The 25921-nt window shown below is 40.4% G+C and overlaps 1 protein-coding gene across 1 annotated transcript in view; it reads left to right on the forward strand.

Annotated features, from left to right (window-relative positions):
- Positions 1 to 22430, forward strand: part of LOC129771912 (cubilin homolog) — a 53795-nt gene extending 31365 nt beyond the window's left edge. Inside the window, exons 10-14 of the mRNA XM_055776048.1 lie at positions 2706 to 3032; positions 3090 to 3274; positions 3338 to 7702; positions 21208 to 21294; positions 21353 to 22430. Of these exons, the coding sequence (XP_055632023.1) occupies positions 2706 to 3032; positions 3090 to 3274; positions 3338 to 7702; positions 21208 to 21294; positions 21353 to 22216 (5828 nt within the window). The 3' untranslated portion in view covers positions 22217 to 22430. The remainder of the gene's footprint in view (positions 1 to 2705; positions 3033 to 3089; positions 3275 to 3337; positions 7703 to 21207; positions 21295 to 21352) is intronic.
- Positions 22431 to 25921: the final 3491 nt, after the last annotated feature.

A 25921-nucleotide genomic window follows, 5' to 3' on the forward strand; every position in this document is an offset into this window, starting at 1 on the left:
ACAGATTAAGTCGTAATTGAGTATAATAAACATCGGTTTTATGATATGCACTATCGCAAAATTGAACTAATGGGTATCATATATGCATATCAGGCAGATGTAGCTCGAGAGTCACATAAACGTATAATTTGAATCAATGTAGTACTGCGAGAAATCGTGTTACATGTTGTGGAATATCATTTAACAGTAAATCATATTAGGTCGTAATTGAGTACATTTTTTTAACATTAAAATTAACATTCATTATAGCATATATATTGATAACATTTTACAATATATTTTTTGCACCCAAAAATCAATTATTGTGGTTCCATCGAACAGCTGGTGTGACGAATCCATATAGTTGGGATGGGTCGAGAGATTAATCTTTTTAAAGGGGGTATTGAGCAGCAGTACTCAGTAGAATTCACAGGGATTCAAAACCTCAGGCACTCAGATGATGTAGTTACTAATATTTTCTCTAATACGCATTTTCAATTGATGTTTGAAGTCTGTCATGTTCCGTTGAGTTCGTAGACAGAGTGGCAGTTGATTGTAGCGATGCTTCCCATAATACTTGAATGATTTTTTCATTGCATCAGTCAGGGCCCGAAATCTTCGAAGAAGAAAAATGAAGACTAACTCTACTCTCAGTGGCTTCGCTTCGACTAGAACTGCTTCGCAGTCGCCGTCAACAAAAAGTGAATTGAATAGAAAATGAATTGAAATGAAATGAATTGATTCAACTGACTTCAATCCTCATTTATACCCCCCTAAGAACGAAATTGTTCCCGCGTACGCAATTTCATTTTTACGTCCATATAAAGAGGAACGGAAACTTGATTTCTGATGCAAAAAATTATAGGAGGTTGTGTCCAAGACATGATGTAGAACTACGCTTGTTCTACATCATGTCTTGTTGTTCATGTCGCTTGGATATTATTTTTGAATTTTGCGAAATTTTAGAAACAACTGTTTAGTAGAATGGTTTTGTCGCCATGAAATGGTTCCTTATTGTAGAATCAGTTGACGATAATTTATTGATGATCCATTCTTGCTCACGCAGAACAATACACAAACTGATCGCATGTAGCACTTGTCAATGCATTAGAAATTTATCTCGAACGCTATTCCGATAGCCTTATTCGCCATTGACATACACTCGGGTACAGGTGATTATGCACAACAACACCACTATTCCACATCTCATAACTACATTGATCTTTCTTTGGCATCGAATGGAAACAACAAAAATGGCAATATTTGCAAGTATTAAACATCAAGCTACATGTAATTTAGCATTGTCTCAGTGGAATCGCATCTCTAGACATCGTTCTTACAATGAAAACAAACAGGCACCAAGCAAGTGTTCATCATAGCATGCATACAAAGCCATACATTGTTGGCTTGAAGCGACTAAGAATATAAACACTTCTCATCATTTCGTGCTATTCTCAAAAGGAACGCTTTTGATAATATTACTGGCCTCGAAAAAAGTTGCTTTATTTACTCATGCTCGAGATAAGCGCAGCTGTTATTCTTAGTGAATAAAGCAAGCGAAACCCAATCACATACAAAATACTAGAACGAGATCTACTTTGCTGGTGACTAAATAAACGGAATAAATTCTGTCTGTTAATCTCAATAACCTTTGAAAAGATGTGTATTCCTTCATTATGATCAAGATTAGCACAAATGTCATGCTTGTTTGCGCTTGGTACGCGAATCCAAATAACTCACAACATTCCAGCCCGATATTCACTATGATTAAGCTTGCTATTCTTGCTAAATAATTATGTGGCGCCAACCTTCACGCCTGCTTCACTACATTTCGATGCGTTAATGCAATGTCAAAGGCACCAACGAAGCGCTTATGATGACGGAAAACAAGCGATGTTCACTGCTTCGAATAAATAAAAAGACTGAATATTTGCCTCAGCAGAGATCCATTATTCATATCCTAGCGCAAATATTCTTTTTTCGCTACCTCCCTCTTCGTTTATATTTATTATCTCGGCTGCATAATTTGCACCACCAAACAATCGTCCATCATAGCATTAAAATATTAGGTGTTGTTGCATCGTTGCATCGAAGACAGGGCCAATGCGCACGGGAGCAGATACAAATGTGATATTTGTACATACGGGTTATGAAGCATGCACGTATGTACACGAAGACATATATCGATGGCTTGAAGCAACTAAATATACACACACACTTTTCTCCGCTTTACGCTTTTCTCAACAGAAGCCCATTCTATAACTCTTTGCGGTCGAAATTAATTTCCCTTGAAAGAGATTATCTTATCTTTCCACGCTAATAATATTTTGTTTATACCGAGTACCGTCACATACGAGGTTACCACATTTAATTCTTTAAAATTTTCTGAAAAAAAACTGTATATCTGTTTTCTTAGCAAAAAAACGAAGTCCGTTTTCGACGCGTCAGGGTACCGTTCTTTGAACGGGCACAATTCTGAATGAAGTAGCTTCACTATTTTCGTCATTACGGTTAGAGTTCGACTGAAAGAGCTGTCAATTTTCTTCTGCTGACTTATGGGTTACTAAGATTGATGCTGCATGGGTAGTTTCGTAAGTGCGTGTGAAGGAAAAACAAATGAAAAATCGGCAATTTTTTGTCCATTTTTTTATTACAAACGTTGTATCTTAACAAACAAAACGCTCAAAACGCTGTATCAACCCAAACTAACGAGTGCTTCATTTTAGTCTGCGGAGGAGAGCTCACATCGTTCGCAGGTGAATTCGCCTCTCCAAACTATCCGAATTCTGCTCCAATGAACGTGGAATGCGTCTGGCAGTTGAACGCATCCCCCGGCAACAAGCTTCAGCTTTACGTTCAATCGTTGAATATACTAGAGTCAGAGCATTGCAATACCGATTACCTAGAGGTTCGGGATGGCGTTGGGAAGCTGATCGCAGACTACTGTGGCGATAATCCGACCATCAATCTTACTTCGTCGAACAGTTTCTGGGTCAAGTTCAGAACAAGTGATCAGGGAGTGTCGAAGGGATTCCTCGCGGAGTATTCATATGGTTCGTGTTATTTTTATATATGCTTTTCTTGTATATCTAATAATTCTACTTTTGAAGAACATTCCAACGAAGTTACTGGCAGAGAAGGGACAATTGCATCTCCTATGTATCCACGCGATTATGCGAGAAATGAAGTTCATTCGTGGAGAATCATTGTTGACGTTGGATCTATTATTTCGATGAAGTTCGACGCGTTCGAAATCGATGCGAAATTTTACGAATCATGCGACGGACAGCTTGAGGTAAGGAATTGATTTTCGCTTCGACCACATTAAGGGGCTTGAAGAAAACATTTGATTTCGCAGATCTACGACGGTTATGACGACTCGGCGGAACCACTGAAGGCGGAACTTTGTGGCCTAACAGCGCCGGAACCATTCAAGTCGACCTCCAATGTTGTTTTCATTCGGCTCGATCATACGGATGCTAACGGACCTTCCAGATTTTTGCTGAACTGGGAACAGATAGGAAAATCGGAACAACCCGTTTACACATCCAATGTTGATTACTTCTGCGGAGGTTACCAGAAGGTTATAGTGTTGAACGACAGTGACTCGACCTACAATCTCACATCACCAGGATATCCCAATGGGTACTTGACAAACTTGAACTGCAGTTGGATTTTTCAGTCAGCGATATCGACTTTCCATCCATTCCTACAGTTGAACTATGTTGATTTGGAGGAAACCAATGAATGCTTATCGGATTATTTGGATATTTCGACGTCGCCTGATATGCTCACATGGTCCAAATCGGACGTAATATGTACATATGGTTACAAAATTAAATCTTCATTCCACGGAAAACCATTTTTGAAGGTGGTATTCAGAACGGATTACTTTAACAATCGTACCGGATTCACAGGTAAGGTATCCCTGCGATGCGGCGGGGTAGTAACGGAACCAAATGGTGTCATTGAAGTGCCATCCAGAGCCACACTCTACGGAAACGTTAACAGTCGTGCTTACGACCCTGTATGTATGTGGAATATTACTGTCCGCCCAGGGCGGGTTATAGAGCTCCAGTTTGAGGTCCTTAGAATCTCCAAACCACCATCCGAAGGATGCATCGGATTCGTTTCGGTTAAGAATGGAATGGATGAATTTTCTCCATCATTGGGGACGTTCTGCGGTAATGAACTACCGGGGAAGGTCACTACGTCAAGCAATAGGGCTTTCGTGAAATTTGACAGCAATCAGGTTACGTCAAATGAATTCCGGGTCGTTTATCGAGAAGTAGGCCCACAATGTGGGGGACAAATACTGTTGACGAAAATAAACTCGACCGTGGTAGCTACGCCAAACTTCCCAGAGATACCACATCCACACACGGAATGTGTTTGGACGGTAATGGCTCCATCAGGCGAAATCATGAAGTACAGTTTTGAGCGATTAAGTTTGAGATACTCAGTTGGATGCTCGAGTGAGTACGTGGAGTTGAGAGATGGCGGTACATCCAGCTCAAAATCACTGCTCAAATACTGTGGCCATGATTCGTATCCCTCGCAATTGACAACTTCCAATGTTTTGAGAATCCATTATTTCACCGATAATTCTGACCCTGGAAATGGATTCAAGCTACGGGTATCACTTGCACAATGCGGAGGCTCTATTCGGGCCCCAAGCGGAACCATTCAATCGAAAAATTATCCTCTTCCCGGAGGATACCCTATGAACACTGTGTGCGAATATTATATCTATGGTAGTTTAAATACAGTGCTGAATATAACATTCGAAGATATTCACCTTCCCACTGTTACGAACTGCTCGCTAACTGATAATATCCAAATATATAGTGTGATTCCAGGAGAAAACTTTACAGACACATTGATTGGAACGTATTGTGGTACAAATGATCCATCGCCAATAGTAACTGAAAACAATCAAGCGAGAATTGTTTTCACCACATTCAACACAAGACCAATCAATCGTGGATTCAAACTAACGTTCAGTTCTTCCAGCACTCCGTGTGGTAGTGAAATCAACGCACCGTCCGGTGAAATCGCAAGTCCCGGATATCCTGACAACGGGTTGAAATTCAAAAAATTCTGCGAGTGGAAGATCACTGTCCCCGAGGGAAGACGAGTGAAGATTGAGTTCATCGATCTGGATCTATCTACGTATGGTGTAAGTTATCTGCAGCACCTTGTTTTCTACCATGGGTTCGATCACTCAGCACGCATAAGGTACGTTACGGCTGGGTACGACAAGCAACCGATTTACTCCAGCAACAATAAAATGCTCATCAATTTCTGGTCCCGTGTATCTTCGGGACATAGAGGATTCAAGTTGCGTTTCAGTAGCGACGAGCCATCGATTTGCGTTGGTAATCTAGGTGGTTCCGAGGGAATAATTGCCACTCCGATCAATCAGACAAGCTACTTGTGCGAATACAGTCGAACGACGGCTTCATTTTTCGATACATCCAAACGGATAGGAACTCTCGCTATGCATTTCAGTGACATGAAGGCGGGACCATATCTTAGCCCATGTGCCCTAAACACTAGAGGCATCTTCGTCAAACGCGGCAATAGTCCAACCTATCTGAAAAAATACTGCGGCGATGGAACGGAAGCCGATGTGGTCAGGTCTCCGTTCCCTGATGTCTCAATCCTAGCCCGGCAGGGTGTTTTCCTGGGCGAGGTGAGATTTAAACTGGAATATCGAGTTCATACTTGTGGAGGAATGTTCGGAAGTGAGCTAAAAAGCCTTATGCTACCCGATTTGCTGAATAAAACTGGTCCCCTGGAGTGTGCCTGGTATGTGGAATATCCAGAGAACACCATGATCAACATTGAGTTTGCCAACTTCCGCCTGAGTCAATCCTGTGACGAAGAGTACCTACTGATATACAATGGTCCTACCGCAATGAGCCCTCTTTTAGGACGCTACTGTAGTGGCGCGGGTGTTGAGCCTATTTCAACTCAGGGACGACATGTCTTCATAGAGTACCACTCGGGAAACGTGACCCGCAGTGGCAGTTTTGAACTCAAAATGTCCCAGATGGTAGCTGGATGTGGCGGAACGCTGTATAAAAGTACAGATGTTTTCGGATCACCAAGCGTGAACGGCAAATACCAATCAAACACGGAATGCGTTTGGACGATCCGTGCCAATAATGGTTTTCATATCGGGTTCAGCTTTGTTGGAAGGTATAACATCGAAAAAAGTGTAAACTGTTCCAAAGATTACGTTGAAATTTTCGACCGTAAAGGGGATGAATGGATGAGCTTGGGGCGAGTCTGTGGAAAGGAAATCCCTAGTACCTACAACTCGACTGGATCCATGATGAGAGTGTTGTTCCGATCAGACGATACAGTCGAAGGAGATGGATTCACGATAAAATGGGAACAGAACTGCGGCGGAATCTACCCGGTTGAGCAGGAAACTGGCATAATAACTAGTCCTAACTATCCACTGAACTACGACCGTATGACCACATGTAACTATACCTTCCTGACGAAGGAGAAGGACACCTTTATCAGTTTGAACTTCCTCGATTTTTCACTCGAGAATGGTCCACAAACGTCGATCTGTATCTATGATAACGTCACAATTTATAAACAAATGGAATATAGCGACCCACTGGTTTGGGAGAAAGTCGGAACCTATTGTAAACAAAACTCACCTGGAAGCATGAGGATCAAAAATCGGGCCGCAATTTTGTTCCGAAGTGACCGATGGTTAGAATCACGAGGCTTCAAATTCGAATATAAACTCAATAAGTGTGGCGGTTTAATCACCAAATCAAAACGGATAGAAAATCCCGAAACGTTCAGCGCAACGAGTGGCTTTGGAAATGGTATAAGCTGCATATGGAATATAACAATTCCGGACGGGAAAAAGGTGGTGATTCGTTTTGAAGAGCTTGAGCTCGACCACTCCGATATGTGTTATTACGATTATGTGCATGTGTACAAAGGTCTTGAACGCACGTCGGACCAAAAATTGGCATCATTGTGTGGAAATTTAACCGGCCATGCACCGGCTATCACCATAAAAGGAGGTCACGGCGTTGTCCACTTCAATTCGGAACAATATACACCCAGCAATCCTCGATTCTCGGCGCTCGTACTATTCGCAGACGATTGCGACCGCGAGATAACACTTGATCAGAGTTCTAGAACATACAATCTGTCATCATCGAGCAGTGACAACAACAAAGTCCAGGACTGTCAGTTCATATTCAAAGCACCCGATGGGTTCGGGGTTCAACTATCATTCGATCTGTTTCACATGGAAATCTCAGCGAACGCCAGCGGTTGTACGGAAAACTTCATCGAAGTGCGTGATGGTTTGGGACCGTTCGCAGAACTTATTGGAAAGTATTGCGGTCACACCAAACCACCCACAGCAAGCACCTTCAGTTCGTCAATGTACCTACGAATGGTTACTGATTCTTCACAGCGGGGAAAAAGCTTCAAGGCGGTGGTTTCGATAGCGGAGTCACCGTGTGGAGCAGGCTTCCACGATTTATCCAACAACCAGCCGCTGATTTTGAAGAGTTCTAATTTTGGCACCGGTAATTATCTCCCCAACAGCAGATGCATGTGGATTTTGGAGGTTCCAGCAGGAAAAACTATCAACATCGAGTTCCTTGATTTTAAACTGCAAGATTACAGTGATGAGCGAGAGGAATGTCCCGATCGGGTGGAATTTTTCGACACGAATGTAAGTACAATTTCTTGTTTTAAAAATTTGTCTAGATACCTTTTCAATTATGTGCGTGTATTTCCGGAATGATTTTTTTCCTTTTTGGTATAGAAGGAATATGTTTATTAAACGGTATTACGAATGAAACAAAGGATATTTTAGTATCCATTTTATATTTATTTGTTTGTCTATCTTTTAACAATCAAAAAAAAACAAAAACGGAAAAAAATATTTGTAATACCACATATGCATAAAAATTGGATTCTAGTCGCATATATATTGTCCAGTCGCATAGGAATATTGAACGAAAACTGAAAACATGTTAACTTTGCAAAATCACTCGAAAACGAAAAAAGCACCTCTCTGATATTCGGATATGCAGCAATTCCAAATGAAATCGTGCTAAAAATACAGATTTTAAAAAATTATAGGAGGTTGTGTCCAAGATACGACCGCATTGTTGACGTAGAACTACACTGTTATTTTATATAAGTCGCCATACATTGGTGAGTGAAACTACTAGGAATATAAACACTGAGTCGATGAGTCATCATTTTGAGCTCGAAAAAAATTGCATTACTTTCTCATGCTCGAGAGAAGCGCAGCTGTCACCCTTAGTGGAGGAAGTTTTGCTACTGGCAAGCGAAACCTAATAGCACACAAAATTCCAGAACGACATTTACTTCTTGGTGACTAAACAAGCGAAATAAACTCTTTTTGTTTATAACAACCTCGAAAACAGTAACAATGCTTCATTATGATCAATATTAGCGCAAATGCAATCCTAGTTGAAGGCAGTTTTGCGACTGGCACGCGAACCCAAATAATTCGAGTAAGACATTCAACATGCTTGGTATTCCCGAAATAATTTTCTGGCGCACTAACTTAACGCCTGCTTCGCCATAATGTCAGTTTAATGCATTGATGCATTCTCAAAGGCACCAACGAAGCCTTTATGATGACGGAGAGCAAAGAATGTTAACAGCTTGGAAAAAACTGAAGTATGCCACACAGCTTGTACACTGCTGTAACACCCATCGATGCGAATTCGCTGATTTTTCAAGAGCGACCGCCTTCACCACCAGCGGGGGAGCTTGATTTTGGTTGCTGCCTGGGTAACGGCGTTTACATTTTCGACCGACGCTCCGAAATCGCATACTTCGCTATTGTTCGATGCGGTGTCACACTCGCGAAGGCTCGGTTCAGTGCGAGCGCTTTTCACTGCACCAATATCGCGTGCATCATTAGATGACGCTTGCCTCGAAATTTTATTGCCCCTGGCAATGCGTTCGTTTTTTGCAGGACTCGAGCCTGCCTTCCTCTCCTCCTTGCTCCTTGAGAGAATAAAAACACACGATACGAATAACGCGAAAAACGAAAAGAAAAAACCACACGACGATATCCAAGTTGGATTACCACAGGTGGGGTCCAATCTTAGATCGAAGCGCAGCGAAAGCAAAGTGAAGTGGATTGCTCAACAGTCCGATGCCGAATGAAAGTTTGCCTCAGCGAGATCCACTATTTATACTCTAGGTAAGTATTCTCCTTAATTCTTCTACTTTTCCTTCGTTCACGGAGACTTTAAATCCTACGATTTCCCCTCCGTTGGTCGACGATAAGTTGAGTTGACAGCTCTGTTCGGGAAAGCACACAAATGGACCGAACAAATGTATGGGAAAATGGAAACGCTTAAATTTTTCATGAATCTTAACCATTTACAAACCAGGGAATTCTTATGTATAGCATATTAAACAAATCTTACGGAATTTCCGATTCGTTTAGTATGTAAATCGCCAAAATCCGTTCGCAACAAAAATAGTTATTAACGTTAACTTTATTTCATAAAAACGTGACCTGTTTTCTGATTTGACACCCTTAATGAAAGACATAGTTCTACGTCAAAACTTGTATTTTTGATTCCAATGAAAGTATGTATTCCGTTTGGGATGGAGGAAATATGAGTATTTCACAGCAATTGGGAATTTTTTGACTCAAACGTAACTTTTGAAAAGGGCGTATCGATTTTAGTAAGACAAATCTTTGATAATTTATATCTCAAAAACTATGAGTCGTACCGAAATAGTGTCTTAGAAAGAGTTATAGAGTATTGATGGTTGAATATGAAAAAAATATACACAGAGAAAAGAAATAGTACTCTTTTTTTTTACTTACAAAATAAAAATTTAGTTTGCAATATCCAAAATACATATTTTTTATTTTTTTCATACAAAATAGAAGTCATGCAGAAAATTAAAAAAATGAGCCCAAGATGGTAAAACTATTTCTGACGAACTTTGTGGAACATCGATTTTTTTGGAATTTTCGAAACTTCGAATTTTTGTATGTTAACAATCGTTTTGAGCCACAAATTATGAATCCTGATGTGATTTTAATCAAAAAAGGTTTTTATCAATCTCCTTCTAAATGTAACCATTCTCGAAATATTTAAAAAAAATATTTCAAATTTATTGTCTTTTTTAAAGTAAATAATCCCTTTTAATATGTTTGTCGTGTTATACCGTCATGATCATTAAATTTTATGAATTTGCTTATAATTTCCAACAACTTTTCAAAATACATCATCATGGTTCATTTTTTGACTCAAGCGTAACTTTTGAAAAGGGCGTATCGATTTGAGTAAGAGAAATTTTTGATAATTTATATCTCAAAAATATGAGTCGTACCGAAATAGTGTGTTGGAAAGAGTTATAGAGTTAATTTGAAAAAAATATACACTGAGAAGAAAAATTAGTACTCTTTTTTTTATTTACAAAATAAAATTTTAATTTGCGATACCAAAAAACATGTATTTTTTCATATTTTTCTCAATTTTTTCATACAAAATAGAAGTCATGTGGAAAATTTAGAAAATGGGCCCAAGATGGTAAAACTATTTTTGATGCACTTTGTGGAACATCGAATTTTTAGGAATTTTCGAAACTTCGAGTTTTTGTATGTTAGCAGTCATTTTTAATCACAAATTATGAATCCTGATGTTATATATTTAACCATCATGTTCATGAAATTTTATGAATTCGCTTATAATTTCCAACAACTTTTCCAAATACATCGTTATGGTAAAGACATATGTTTAGGAGTTACGTTACGAAACATTCGAAGACATGTGGGTTAATACAAAACGTAGCGAAACTAAAAAATCTTTTTTTATCTTAATACATACTTCAATCAATCAAAAAAATTGTTGGAAATTATAAGCAAATTCATAAAATTTCATGAACATTACGGTATAACACGACAAACATATTTTTTTTTTATTTAAATCGTTTATTTTTACAGGCTCAGTTACATAGGTTTAAAGGAGCCGAACTCCTTACTGTATTGTTACTAGTATATAAACATTTTTCCTTAATTCTAATGTTAATAATATAGGAAACCGATTACTCGCGGTCGACTCGAGTTTAGAAGGGTGACATATTTTCTTCAGGAAAAGGAGGGGATATGAGGATATATTGACAATGATCACACTCACACTCTCAATCACACTCATCACACTCAATTCTTAAACCTATCTTATATCTAATATGTATTTACATTTCATCTTATTCTTAAGAAGGGATCCGATCTCTCACAAAGGAAAAGGAAAAGGAAAAACTAAGGGTGTAAGGATAACCAAACAAACATATTGAAAGGGATTATTTACTTTCAAAAAGACAATAAATTAAAAATATTTTTTTAAATATTTCAAGAATGGCTACATTTAGAAGGAGATTGATAATAACCTTTTTTGTTTTAAATCACATCAGGATTCATAATAAAATTCCTAAAAATTCGATGTTCCACAAAATTCCTCAAAAATAGTTTTACCATCTTGGGCCTATTTTTTAAATTTTCTGCATGACTTCTGTTTTGTATGAAAAAATTAAAAAAAATTAAAAATATGTATTTTGGATATTGCAAATTGAATTTTTATTTTGTAAATAAAAAAAAGAGTACTATTTTTTTTCTCAGTGTACATTTTTTTTATATCCCATTTCATATTTCCATCACTCTATAACTCTTTCTAAGACACTATTTCGGTACGACTCATAGTTTTTGAGATATAAATTATCAAAGATTTCTCTTACTCAAATCGATACGCCCTTTTCAAAAGTTACGCTTGAGTCAAAAAATTCCCAATTGCTGTGGAAAACTCATATTTCCTCTAACCCAAACGGATTTCACACTTTCATTCGAATCAAAAATACTCATGTTTTGTCATTTGTCGATTTCATTTGGAATTACTCTATACGTTCCCCCAAATACTTCCATTAGCCGTAGTCAACTTTGGAATCTAGTTTCGATTCTCTCAACCCCAGTTCTAATTTTGGGTGACATGAACTCCCATGGTACTGGGTTGGGCGATCTTTATGATGACACTAGGGCGGCTATTTTTTAAGATTTATGTGACGATTTGAACTTGACTATCTTGAGCACTGGTGAAGTGTCACGAATTGCAAAACCTCCGGCTCGGGAAAGTCGATTCGATCTATCTTTGTGCTCAAGCTCGCTATCATTAGATTGTCAGTGGAAGGTCATCAATGATCCCCATGGTAGCGATCACTTGCCAATCAATTTATCAATCAAGTGTAGTTCGCAATCCACTGATCCATCTCGAGTTCCTTTTGACCTAAGGGTGGGTTTAGACTAGTAATATATTCATGTGAAGAAATATGATGAGATTTATAGAAATCGCATCAACTGTTTACACTAGCGTGAACTTCTATAATGAATATATTCATATTTTCGGTGAATTTATTCACCTGAAGTAGAACTGCATCCAACTTTAGTGATTTCTCACCAGTGAGAAATTCACAAGCGTTTACATATGCTGAATTTATTCAAGTTATATATACCTCGAATAAGTGTATCATATTTATTCTCACCCGTTTACACCTATATTCACGTGAATAAATCCATCTATAGCTATAGATCTCCCTAATGTAAACCCGCCATAACAAGGAACATCGACTGGCAAAAATTTGCAACGGCGGTAACGATCGGTGTCGAATCAATAAATATACTTCAACCATTGGAAGAATATCGATTCTTCGTCGATTTGTTGTATCAGGCTCACTGGAAGCACAAAAAAGAAATGTTCCAAGTGCTTCGTTTAAAAGAAAGCCAGCCACTCCTGGCTGGGACGATGAATGCACAAATTTGAAAAACTGATGCTTTCAAAGCTTTTTGTAGACATGGAACATCCACACACTTCGATGAATATTCAAAGCTTGAAATACAGCTGAAACAATTAGTTAAAGCAAAAAAAACGCGGTTACTGGCTCATTAGAAAATTGTTGGAGAAAATTATTCTTCGAAGACTCGATCAATGGATCGAGACAAACGATTTGCTATCAAGTACATAATTTGGGTTTCGCCGGAGCAAAGGAACAAACGATTGCCTAGCGTTGCTTTCTACAGATATTCAACTGGCCTTTGCGCACAAAGAGCAACTGGCCTCAGTATTCCTGGATATTAAGGGAGCTTTTGATTCGGTCTCCATAGAAATTCTGCCAGACAATCTGAACAGATGTGGACTTCCTGGAATTTTGAATAACTTCTTGTACAATTTATTGTCAGAAAAGCAAATGAACTTCCCCCTGGGACAACTGACAACTTCCAGAAATAGTTATATGGGTCTACCTCAAGGCTCATGTCTCAGCCCCCTTCTTTACAATTTTTATGTGAAAGATATTGACAGTTGTTTGGCAGAACATTGCACGCTAAGACAGCTTGCAGATGATGCTGTGGTTTCCGTCAGAGGTTTCCATGCCGATCACTTGCAAAGACCATTGCAAAATTCCCTAGATAGCTTGTCTTCCTGGGCAAGGAACTTAGGGATCGAATTCTTGCCGCAGAAAACTGAACTGGTAGTGTTTACTCGAAAGCGGTCCCCAGCCCAATTACAACTTAAGCTTTTGGGAAGAAGCATTACCCAATCATTGACATTTAAGTACCTTGGTGTCTGGTTTGATTCAAAATGCAATGGATATACCCACATTACGTATTTGAAGCAAAAATGTCAGAAGAGGGTCAACTTTCTCCGCTCGATTTGCGGCACGTGGTGGGGAGCTCATCCGGGAGATCTTAGAACGCTTTATAAAACATTTATTCTATCTATTCTGGAGTATGGATCTTTCTGGTTTCTCTCAGCAGCTAAAAGTCACCTTCTAAAATTGGAACGAATTCAATATCATTGTCTACGTATAGCTCTCGACTGTATGCACTCAACGCATAACAACTCCTCTACAGAACCGATTCTGGGAACTTTCTCTCAGAATACATGTAAAATGCGGAGTCACGAACACACTTGTGATTGAAAACTTTCAAACAATTCTTCATCTCAATATACAATCTCGGTTTATGAGAATTTATCACCACTAGATTTCGTCAGATATTTGTCTTCCATCGTTTACTCCAGACCGTGCTCACTTCACCATCAGCAGTTCCTCAATTGAATACGATCTGTCGATGAAACAAGCAATACTTGGGATTTCAGATCAGCTTCGACCAACTTTCATTTCCCGTATTTTGAGCCAAAGTACCAAAAAGTCAATTGCATGAAAAGATACTTCACTGATGGGTCTCGCCTTAATGGATCCACTGGCTTCGGTGTTTTCAATGAAAATTTGAGCAATCGACTTCGCATTGGGGATGATCTCCAACAAGCCTGCAGACCATTACTTCATTTTCTCGGATAGTCTCAGTTCGCTTGAGGCTCTCCAATCGATGAAACCTAGTAGGCACCCATCTTATTTCCTCACAAAAGTGAGACAGCAGATGAGTGCGCTGATCGAAAAATCTTATAAGATAACTTTTGTATGGGTCCCCTCTTATTGCTCAATCCCTGGCAATGAGAAGGCGGACACTCTCGCAAAGGTGGGTGCTCAGGAAGGCGAATTGTTTGATAGACAGATTTCATACGATGAATTTTTCCAATTACTGTGTCAGAGTTCCATCTTGAATTGGCAAACCAATTGGGACACTGGAAGTCTTGGGCGGTGGTTATATTCAATTATTCTAAATAATCTTAAATCAAAGCAATGTCTGTCGGTGTGGAAACGGTTACGATGACATCGATCACGCAGTTTGGCAATGTACGGATAATCACGCGGCCAGAGAGTATGTTTTGAATGCCCTTGATACCCAAAGAAGACAACCCTATGTTCCTGTCAGAGACGTGTTGGGAACTCGCGACATCTGCTATATGCAGTTGATCTATATATTTGTGAAACGGTCTAGTATGAGAATTTAATGCTTTTGTGTTTTTTTCTTTCTCGTTATTAGTTTGTTTGTCTTGTCCCCTCATCTCACCATCGCCCATTCTCGACAGCTAGTCGAACACCAGATGCTATCCCTGGTCATTATGCACAATGCTACAGTGCGTGCGGCAGCCCTCGGTTGAGACAATGATACCTCATATCCATATCCCTAACCTGACCCGTCCCACAAAAATTGGTGTCCATCTAACCTCGAGTAAACCGCGAGTAATCGGTCGAAGCCTACTAAACATAGATTTAAGTTGAAATTTTGTATAAACAAATCTTGAATTGGCGGCTCCGCAAAGCTTATGTGATTGAGCCTTACAAATAAATGAATTGGAAAAAAATATATCATGAATACAACAAGCAAACCAAACAGCTCGAAAGATTAAGCCGAGAGCATTCAATCGACTGTATCTATAATAGCTTCTCCCATCAGTTCGTCGTCAATTGGCTTCATCTCCTATGTGCAGCGCTGAGTTAGATTTCGAACTAGTGTTCACAAAAGTCCAAATCGATGACACGAACCTACTCATTTGTGCCGGATACATCCCACCCGAACTGCGTGCTAACGTTTTATATATGAGGCGTTTTGTCGATGCAATTAATAACGCTCTTGATTGTACCCGCGATGGTGATACAATCATCGTATGCGGTGATTTCAATCAAGCTAATCTCCTGTGGAAATCTGAAGAGTCAAACTTTGTAACTGCTGATACCAACAGCGTGGAAACGGCAAGTGCCTGCTTGCTAGATAACATGGCCTTGATGAATCTGAAACAATTTTGCGGAATTTTGAATCCTTGGAATCACATTCTTGATCTCGTATTTTCCAATGCTGATTCATGTATTGTTCACGAAGCTGCTGTTGCAATAGTGAAAATCGATCGTCCTCATCCACCGTTAGAAATAACACTCGTCTTTAGCGGCAGCGAGTCATTGTTTGAGCACGAAGACATTCCCCAACTGGATTTCAATCGCATTGACTTCGTTGCATTGAATGCTTTTTTGGCCGATATTGACTGGACAGATGCTTTGTCTTGCACTGATGTGGACCTTGCCGTGGAGAAGTTTAGCAATCCTATTTTACAGTGGCTTGCTTCTAACGTTCCAAAAAAGCGATTGCCTGCCAAACCGCCTTGGGGAAATGCACATCTTCATTTTCTAAAACGCAAAAAGAATGCATGTCAGCGTCATTACCGGAGACTACGATTCATACAGGACTCTCAACTGTTTTCTTTATAAGCAATACGTTGCCAAAACGCAAAGTAGCCTCCATAGAAATCCTAAACGTTTCTGGAACTTTTTCAACTCTAAACGCAAGAGTATCGATGGTGTGCCTGCTACGGTGTCTCTGTTTGATGAAGTTGCAACTAATGCTTCGGATAAATGTGAACTCTACGCAAAGCATTTTGTAAGCGTTTTCAATACTGCTAGCGCAACAATGGGCCAAGCTAAGTCTGCTGCATCCGCTGTTCCGGGTAGTATGTGTGACTTGAGTCTACCGGTCATAACCGAGGAAATATTACATACTGCAGCAAAGAAATTAAAATCGTCCACAGCTCCTGGACCCGATGGAATTCCAGCTGTCGTATTCAAAAAATGCATTGAAATTCTAACTTCGCCACTGTGTCGCATATTAAATCTCTCACTACAACAGAAGAAATTTCCCACGCTCTGGAAGGAATCTTATATGTTCCCTGTTTATAAGAAAGGCGATAAACATGACGTGCGCAATTACAGGGGAATCACATCTCTATGTGCTGGCTCTAAGTTGTTTGAGACTATCATGTACGGTCATCTATTTTCTCAATCGAAAGCTTACATCTCCACGGATCAACACGGATTCTAGGTCAGTGACAACAAATCTGCTCCAATTCACTTCCGAATGTATTAACCACCTGGAGAATGGCAAACAAGTTGATGCTATCTACACCGATCTGAAAGCCTCCTTCGATAGAATTGACCACCGGATTTTGCTATGTAAGCTCTCTAAACTTGGTGCCTCGGCTGCTTATGTGGACTGGCTCAAATCCTACCTTTACGACAGGAAGCTTTGTGTAAAGATTGGCTCATATAGTTCAACATGGTTTCAAAACCATTCCGGCGTCCCGCAGGGCAGTAACCTCGGACCACTACTATTTGCACTCTACATCAACGATGTCTCAGCTCTATTGGGTGTTGGTTGTAGACTGATGTATGCTGATGACCTCAAAATCTATAACGTAGTCGACAGCCCAGCTGACTGCGTTCACCTACAATGCCTGTTAAATCTGTTTGTCGAATGGTGTAAACTGAACAACATGATGCTCAGTATTAACAAATGCTCCGTGATAACATTTTGTCGCTCTGCCAATCCGATCCACTGGGAGTACAAAATTGATGATATAGTTATTGAACGAATGCATCAAGTAACAGACTTAGGAGTTCGGCTTGACTCTAGGCTGACCTTCAATGATCATCGCTCCATAGCTATTGATCGTGCCAATAGATTGCTAGGACTCATCATGCGGACAACTAAAGAGTTCACTGACATGCATTGCCTCAAAACGCTCTACTGTTCGTTGGTTCGATCAATCCTTGAATCCTCGTCAGTGATTTGGAGTCACTATCAAGCTATTTGGATCGACAGGATTGAACGCATACAACGACGATTTGTTCGTTTCGCCCTGCGCTTGCTTCCTTGGAGGGATCGCATTAATCTCCCTCCTTATATTGATCGGTGCCGCCTGCTGGGAATGGATACCCTTGAACAACGACGCTCTGTTCAACAAGCAGTCTTTGCAGCGAAGATTTTGAATGGAGAAGCTGACTGTCCCAGCCTACTTGCAAAAATGTCACTGAACGCTCCCACCCGGATTCAACGACGAACTCTGGATCAGATGCTGGCTGTTCCATTCCACCGCTCGCTATTCGGTTACTTTGAGCCGATGTCCACTATGACAAGAGCATTCAACGAAGTGTCACATTTGTTTGATTTCGATATGTCTTCGACAGTGTTTAGACAGAAAATCCTCCGCTCTAGACATCCTCCACATCATTAGGTTAAGTTATTTTCATTAAGACTATGAGTCAGATGGATTAATAAATCAAATCAAATCAAATCAAATCAAATCAAATCAGAGCTGAGGGAAGATAGTGAAGCTTCTTCACACTTAATATCTCGGTTGATTAATGAATCATGGAAAGTGTCGTCAAACGTGCGTCATCTGTTGGAATAACCCTCAAACTGAGAGATGATTATTTGTGAATATTTCATATCGGAATATTCAACCATAAGTAAGTAAATGTTCAAAGGGTTCCGGTCCTGATGGCATTCCGTCCTTGTTCCTGAAACGCTGCTTGCCTGCTCTAGCAACACCTCTAGCCAACGCTTTCAATCTCTCCCTGAGTTCGGGTGACTTCCCATCCTGCTGGAAAAAATCCTACGTTTTTCCGATTCATAAGAAGGGTTGCACAAGGACTGTACCTAACTATCGTGGAATAGCCGCTTTAAATGCTACATCGAAGCTTCTCGAGCTAATTATTCTCGAAAGATTGGCTCAAAACTTTGCTCACTGCATTTCTGTGGATCAGCATGGTTTCATGCCCAAGCGCTCGACGACTACTAATTTGGTCACTTCTTTCATCATCCATGAACTTGAACAAGGCCATCGAGTAGATGCTATATACACAGACCTCTCTGCAGCATTCGATAGAATGAATCACGACATTGCTTTGACTAAACCTGCTGACCTTGGCTATCTTCCTATTTGACTGGTCGGAGCATGTCTGTCAAAATTGAGAACTACGTTTCTCCTCCCTTCCCCTAGGACCATTCCTGTTTCTGCTACACATGAACGACGTCGTACGCCGATGACCTCAAGCAGTATCTCGTGATACAGAAGCCGAGCGATGCTGTTTTTCTACAGTAACAGTTGGAAGCTTTCGCCGTGTGGTGCCAACTAAACCGCATGTCACTCAATGCATCGAAATGCTCCATATTTTCATTCGGTAGACAACGTGCATTAATTCAACATAACTATGTTCTAGAGGACACAAGCTTGAAACGGGAATCGACGGCCAAGGATCTTGGTTACTACTTGACTCCAAGCTTACATTCAAGGACCACGTCGTCTACGTGGTGTCAAAAGCTTAATTTCAACTCGGGTTCATGTTCCGCTTCGCCAAAAAAATCAAGGATGTCCCTTAAGCCTTTGTATTGCTCTTTGGTTCGACCCATATTGGAATATTCAGCTGTAGTATTGTGCCCGTACTACCAGAACGAAGTGAGCCGCATCGAAACAATTCAACGAAAGTTTATCCGATTTGCTCTGAGACGTCTTCCTTAGCATGACTCTCTCGCATACTTCATTGGGGACTTGCTTCAAGGCAACATCGACTGCTCTTCGTTGTTAAGCTGTCTTAACATAAACTGCCGCCGCCGTAATTTACGCTCGCATGTTTTTTTATACAACCGTCCCTCACGAACAAATTATGGATTCGACGAGCCCATGCGAAAGATGTTTATTTATTTGTTATCAACAGGCCTGAACAAGAGTGCCCTAATGATATACTTAAATCTAACTTAAATTCTACCTAATATCTAAGGGCATTAGAAAAAATCCTTTTCAGATGTGAACGGGTCAAGTTAAAATCGTACGAAGTGTACGAACGGTTGAAAACTCGGCACATACTTGAAACGGGTTCATTATACCCGTAATTAGTGCGTGAAGAGGGGACACAAATGAATGTATGAGAGCGCAAAGTTCGTGTCCTTATATTAAAATTAATTAATTGGAGAAGAGTAGAACAGTCGATGTTTGAGAGGATCAGGTCTGATACGAATATCGCTTTAGCGACGTCTCTACGTAGATTTAGTGAGTCTAGTCCAATTAAATTAGAGCGATCTTCATAATTTGGAAGATTTGAAGGATTGTTCCAAGGCAACGAAAGCAGAGCGAAACGAACGAATTTGCGTTGAATCGCTTCGATTCGCTGAACGCCATTTTGATAATAAGGCGACCATACCACACAAGCATACTCGAGGATTGAGCGGACCAACGCACAATATAGAGACTTTAAACAATGTATGTCCCTGAAATCTTTCGTAACACGAAAGATGAATCCTAGGACTCTGGATACTTTACTGGTGATATAAGCTACGTGTTCTTTAAATGTTAACTTAGAATCGAGAATGACGCCAAGATCTTTGATGGCCATAACCCGGTTCACAATGACATTTCGTAATTTATACGGGTAGGCAATAGCTAAACGTTTCCGCGAAAAGATGATAATTGAGCATTTTGCTGGATTCAAAATCATCCTGTTGATGTTACACCATTCATCAAAAATGTTGAGTTGCTGCTGTAGGTATGCTGCGTCATCAAGACAATTAACGGTGCAAAATAGTTTGAAATCATCTGCGTAAGAGAGTTTGTGGCACTTCAGACAGAAATTAATATCGTTGAGGTAAAGTAGAAAGATGTAAGGGCCAAGGTGACTTCTTTGAGGTACGCCAGATGTACCTCGAAATGGAGAAGATACAGTGTCACCGATTTTCACTGACATCACACGATCGGTCAGGTACGAACGTAGCCAGTTCAGAAAGTTGCCATGAAATCCAAGACGTTGTAGTTTGGCGACGGTAATTTCATGGTTTATCTTGTCAAATGCAGCTGAGAAATCTGTATACACAGCATCAATTTGTTGGCGTGACTGTAGAGAGCGAGCGATGAATGAGGTATACAATACTAGATTTGTGGATGTAGATCGTTTGGGAACGAAACCATGTTGTTCATCAGCGATGTAATTGCTGCAGGCATGGGAGACGTAGTCCAGAACTATCAGTTCAAAAAGTTTGGAAACCGAGCAAAGGCTAGCGATCCCTCTATAGTTATTGACATTTCTTTTGCAACCTTTTTTGAAGACCGGGAAAACAAAAGAATTTTTCCATGCCTTTGGAAAAGTTCCACATGACAGTGATTGGCTGAACAGAAGACTCAGAGGCGACGATAGACTGCTGGAGCACTTTTTGTACACTATAGAAGGGATACCATCTGGGACAGGATTTGTAGAATTTTTGATAACGTGGCAGGCTTCTTGTACTCTGCTAGAACTTATAGCAGCCAATGTGCAAAACCGTTGTTAGGGTATCCATGTAGATCTGTTTACAACCAACAAAACACTATCGAAATGATACAATTCTGACAAAATAAAATGCTACAAACGTCAAAAATGGATGTTCCATTTCTAAATGATCTTTTTTTTTTGTCTCATTTACAGGTGAAATCAATTGTATACGAAGGCCTCGGCGAGGACGTGTTATTCAGAGGCAAATCAACCTTCTCTAAAACAGCGTCATTCTATCATGTAAGTAGTCCTTAACATTCAATCTACCCAGTTCGCTCAACTACTGTTTTCCTTCAAGGGCACTCGTAACCCAAATGGGCATCACATCTATTGTGGCGACTCAACACTTCCCTCCGTTTATCATTCTTCATCGAACAAAATCTATGTTCGATTTGAGAGCGATGCTTCGGTCGAAAACAAGGGCTTCCGGTTGAGCGCCCAGCAGAATTATGTTTGCAGTAGAAACTTCACGAGATTGCAGGGTCGCATCAGCAGTTTTTATATGAACAAACAGGAAGATTGCACGGTTTCCATCCAAGTGCCCGAAAACTATACAATTGCGTTGTTCTTCACAAACTTTTTCGTTTATTATACCAAATGTGACAAACAAGCGATCAAAATTTACGATGGTTTAGGAACAGATAAACTGTTGGCGTCGCTATGCCAACATGCCTTGCCAAATCCAATATTTTCGGAGGGAAATGCGATCCGGATTAATATTCCCCGAGAGGGAGCAGACTATGGGTCAAGCACATTCGACATAACATATGTTGCAACCGATCAAGGAAGGGGGTGTGGAGGAGAGCTATTCAATTATGGAGGAGTTTTCAGCAGCCCGTTGTATCCCAACAACAATCGAACGAGAATCGAGTGCATTTGGACAATTTCCGTTCCCAATAATATGCAGGTTGCGTTGAAGTTTGATACTTTCGATATGGGCAGCAAAACAACGTGTGGAACGGATTATGTACAACTGTTGGAGACGAGAGGGGACACGAGAAGAGTTGTGCGGCAGCATTGCGGCGGAGAGACTCCGGCCATTTTCAGAAGTGAAGGCAGCGTGATGCAGGTGTTGTACAAACAGACTCAGAACTTTGGGGGCACCGGCTGGCTGGCGAAGTTTATGGCGGTCGAAAAGGGGGCTCATGTGACTGAATGGTAATCTATTTATTAGGTATATATCATATTTTTATATTGAACTAACAAATTAGTTTCCGAAAATAAAACGAAAACGACAGGCTATCATATTCAAATATTCAATGTTATGTTGCAGAAGTCATAAGAAGATATACAATAAAGCATGTTTCAAAAAATATACAACATTCCAAGTTGTTACCTACAAAACGTCTTTGATTAAAAATTATACCTAAATCATATCTAATCAGTGTGTCAATTAATATCCGAGACACAAGCTATATTTTAGCAACCGGAGATGTCAACTAGGGAATTCGTCCCGTGTCGTAACTAATCCGCTGCCTTATCCTGATTCAGTGCCTTTTATCTTATTCCAGAAACTAATGCAAAATTTGAAAGAAATTTTCAATGGGATTCAGGCCATTCAAAAAGCCTAATTTGGATTGCTGACCAGCAATCTTGCACTTATTGCACTCGTCCAGCCTTAGCGACTTACTGGATGCTGGGTTCGCCGTAGAGTTGCGCCAGTGCGTGGTTCATTCTTCTTCTCAATACTCCGTTTCCCGGTCCACCACCGTATATTATTCTGAGCACTTGGTGTTCGAAAACACCAAGTGCTTGTGAGTCCTCTCCGAGCATCGTCCATGCTTCGTGAACAACCGGTCGAATCAGGGATTCCGTACGGGGTCGAAGTTTATTGAAGCTCAAAGATTTGCGAAGCCCGTAGTAGGCACGACTTCCGTTGACTATGCATCTTCGAATTTCACGACTGTTTTTGTTCCCAGCTGTTATCAACGAGCCAAAGTAGACAAATTCGTCTACCACATCAAGATCATCGCCATCGTCACCACACTACTACCTAGAAGAATTTGGTTGCGATCAGTCCCTCCTGTTACCATGTATTTGGTCTTAGACGCATTGATCCCAAGCCCAAATCTGCCGCGGTGTAAAAATATGGTCCATCGTCGAGATAACTTTCCACGAATTTCTTTACTATTGGCGATATACAGCGAAAGAGGATCTGAGGAAGAATTGTACGTTAGTTCCCACAATTCAGCTTGTCGCCTTTTTTTACTGCCTTCAACAAGGATGGCATTTGCGCTTACCTTCATTACAATGAAGCAATGCAACTCTTTTCGAAATTATTGAGATTAACAGACAGAATTTATTTCGTTTATTTAGTCACCAAGATAGTAAATGTCGTTCTAGAATTTTGTATGTGATAGGGAATCGCTTGCCAGTAGCAAAACTTTCTCCACTGAGGTAACAGCTGCGCTTATCTCGATCATGAGAAAGGAATGTAACTTTTTTCGAGACCAGTAATAATTACAGAAGCGGTTCTTTTGAGAATAGCACAACATGAAGAGAAGTGTTTATATTCTTAGTCGCTTCAAACCTCCAATGTATGACTCTGTATGCATGCTGTGGCAAACGCTGGTTGGTTTTCGCTGTACGAACGATGTCTAGAGGTGCGATTCTATAAGACAATACTAAATAACATGTAGCATGATATTTGATACTTGCAAGTATTACCATTGGTGCCCCCGTGGCCCAGTGGTTAGCGTCACACTTAACATGCCGGGGGTTCGAGTTTGATTCTCGTTCTTTTTTTTTTTATAAATTCGTTTATTTTTACAGGCTCAGTTACATAAGTTATAAGGAGCCGAAATCTTAAATATATTTTTAAAACTATATATATGAACAATTTTCTTAAATCTATGGTTAGTAATGTGGGAAACCAATTACTCGCGGTGGACTCGAGATTAGAAGGGTGACATATTTTTCTCAGGAAAAGGATGGGGTATAAGGAAATTATTACAATGTTGATAATCACACACACTCAATTCTTAAATCTATTCGTACATCTATTGTGAATTTACATTTCATTCTCCTGTTTATAGCAAGCGGACCAATTACTCACAAAGGAAGAAATGGAGGGTATAAGGATATAAGGATAATCACACACGAACATCGATAGATTTAAGGAAAACATATATTTGGGACATGTAATCAAGGTCTAACCGAGCCAACACATCTCTCACCGGCACATTGGGCTGCCTTCCTCTAGCCCGAAGGGAGTTCTCTAAATTCGATCTGGCAACAAGATACACCTCACACGACCAAACAACGTGTTCGATGTCGTGGTAACCTCGGCCACAAACGCAGATATAGTGCGAATAAAGTCCCGACTCAAGTCCAGACTTTTGAACCATGGTTTGAGGCTAACCTTAGGGATAATCGAGTGAAACCACCGGCCCAATTCATCTTCGTTCCATTTGCGTTGCCAGTTAGCGATGGTATTTTTACGGACTAAAGAGTAAAATTCATTGAAGGCGATTTGACGCTGATAAATATCGCCTTCAATCGCACCTACCTTTGCTAATGAGTCAGCCCTCTCATTACCCGGAATTGAGAAATGAGAAGGGACCCACACAAAGGTAATGACATAACAGCGTCTGGATAAAGCACTCAAAATTTCTCGTATTCTCTCAAGGAAGTACGGCGAGTGCTTTTCCGGCCTCACTGAACGGATAGCTTCGACGGAGCTAAGACTATCCGTTACAATGTAATAGTGTTCAACAGGTCGTGAGGCGACGCTGTCCAGCGCCCAGTGTATCGCTGCCAATTCAGCAATATACACTGAGCAAGGAAACTGAAGACTATGGGAGGTGCTGAAAATTTTGTTGAACACTCCAAATCCTGTGAACTCGTTTATAGTGGACCCATCAGTAAAGTACATATTATCACAACTGATACCCCCATACTTTGCATCGAAGATCGTTGGAGCGATCCTCGATCGTTGATAATCTGAATATTCATGGATATCTTGCTTCATGGACAGATCAAAATGTACAGAGGAATTGATGTAGTCAGGAAAACAAACACGGTTGGGAATATACGAAGAAGGATCAACCTGCATGGAGATGAATTCATGATATGAGCTCATGAATCCTGAATGAAAATTTAGCTCGATCAGCTGCTCAAAATTTCCGATCACCAATGGGTTCATAACCTTACACCGGATGAGGAACCGAAGAGATAATAAATTGAAGCGATCTTTTAGTGGGAGTACGCCTGCCAAAACCTCGAGGCTCATGGTATGCGTTGAGGGCATACATCCCAACGCAATACGGAGACAAAGATACTGAATTCGCTCGAGTTTAATTAAGTGTGTTTTGGCAGCTGATTGAAAACAGAAACTGCCATACTCCATCACTGAGAGAATAGTTGTTCGATACAACATTATAAGATCTTCGGGATGGGCTCCCCACCAGGTGCCGGTAATTGTACGAAGAAAGTTTATTCTTTGTTGACATTTTTTACTCAGATACCTAATATGGGCCCCCCAAGTACATTTGGAGTCGAACCAAACCCCAAGATACTTGAATGACATAGCATGAGTGATCGGTTTACCCAAAAGTTGAAGCTTTGGTTTTGCTGGTCTATGCTTCCTAGAAAAAACCACCATCTCTGTTTTCTCCGTGGAGAATTCGATCCCTAGCCCAATGGCCCAGGTTGAAAAATTGTTCAAAGTATCTTGTAAGGGTTCTTGTAGGTCGGATTCTGTTGATCCTACGACAGAGACCACTCCATCATCTGCAAGTTGTCATAGGCTGCAATTTTGTGTAAGGCAATTGTCGATGTCGCTTACATAGAAGTTGTACAAAAGGGGGCTTAAACATGAGCCCTGGGGGAGGCCCATGTAAGAGACCCGACTTACTGCTGAATCTCC

Source organism: Toxorhynchites rutilus, chromosome 2 (genome assembly GCF_029784135.1).
Source record: "Toxorhynchites rutilus septentrionalis strain SRP chromosome 2, ASM2978413v1, whole genome shotgun sequence".
Lineage (NCBI taxonomy): Eukaryota > Metazoa > Arthropoda > Insecta > Diptera > Culicidae > Toxorhynchites > Toxorhynchites rutilus.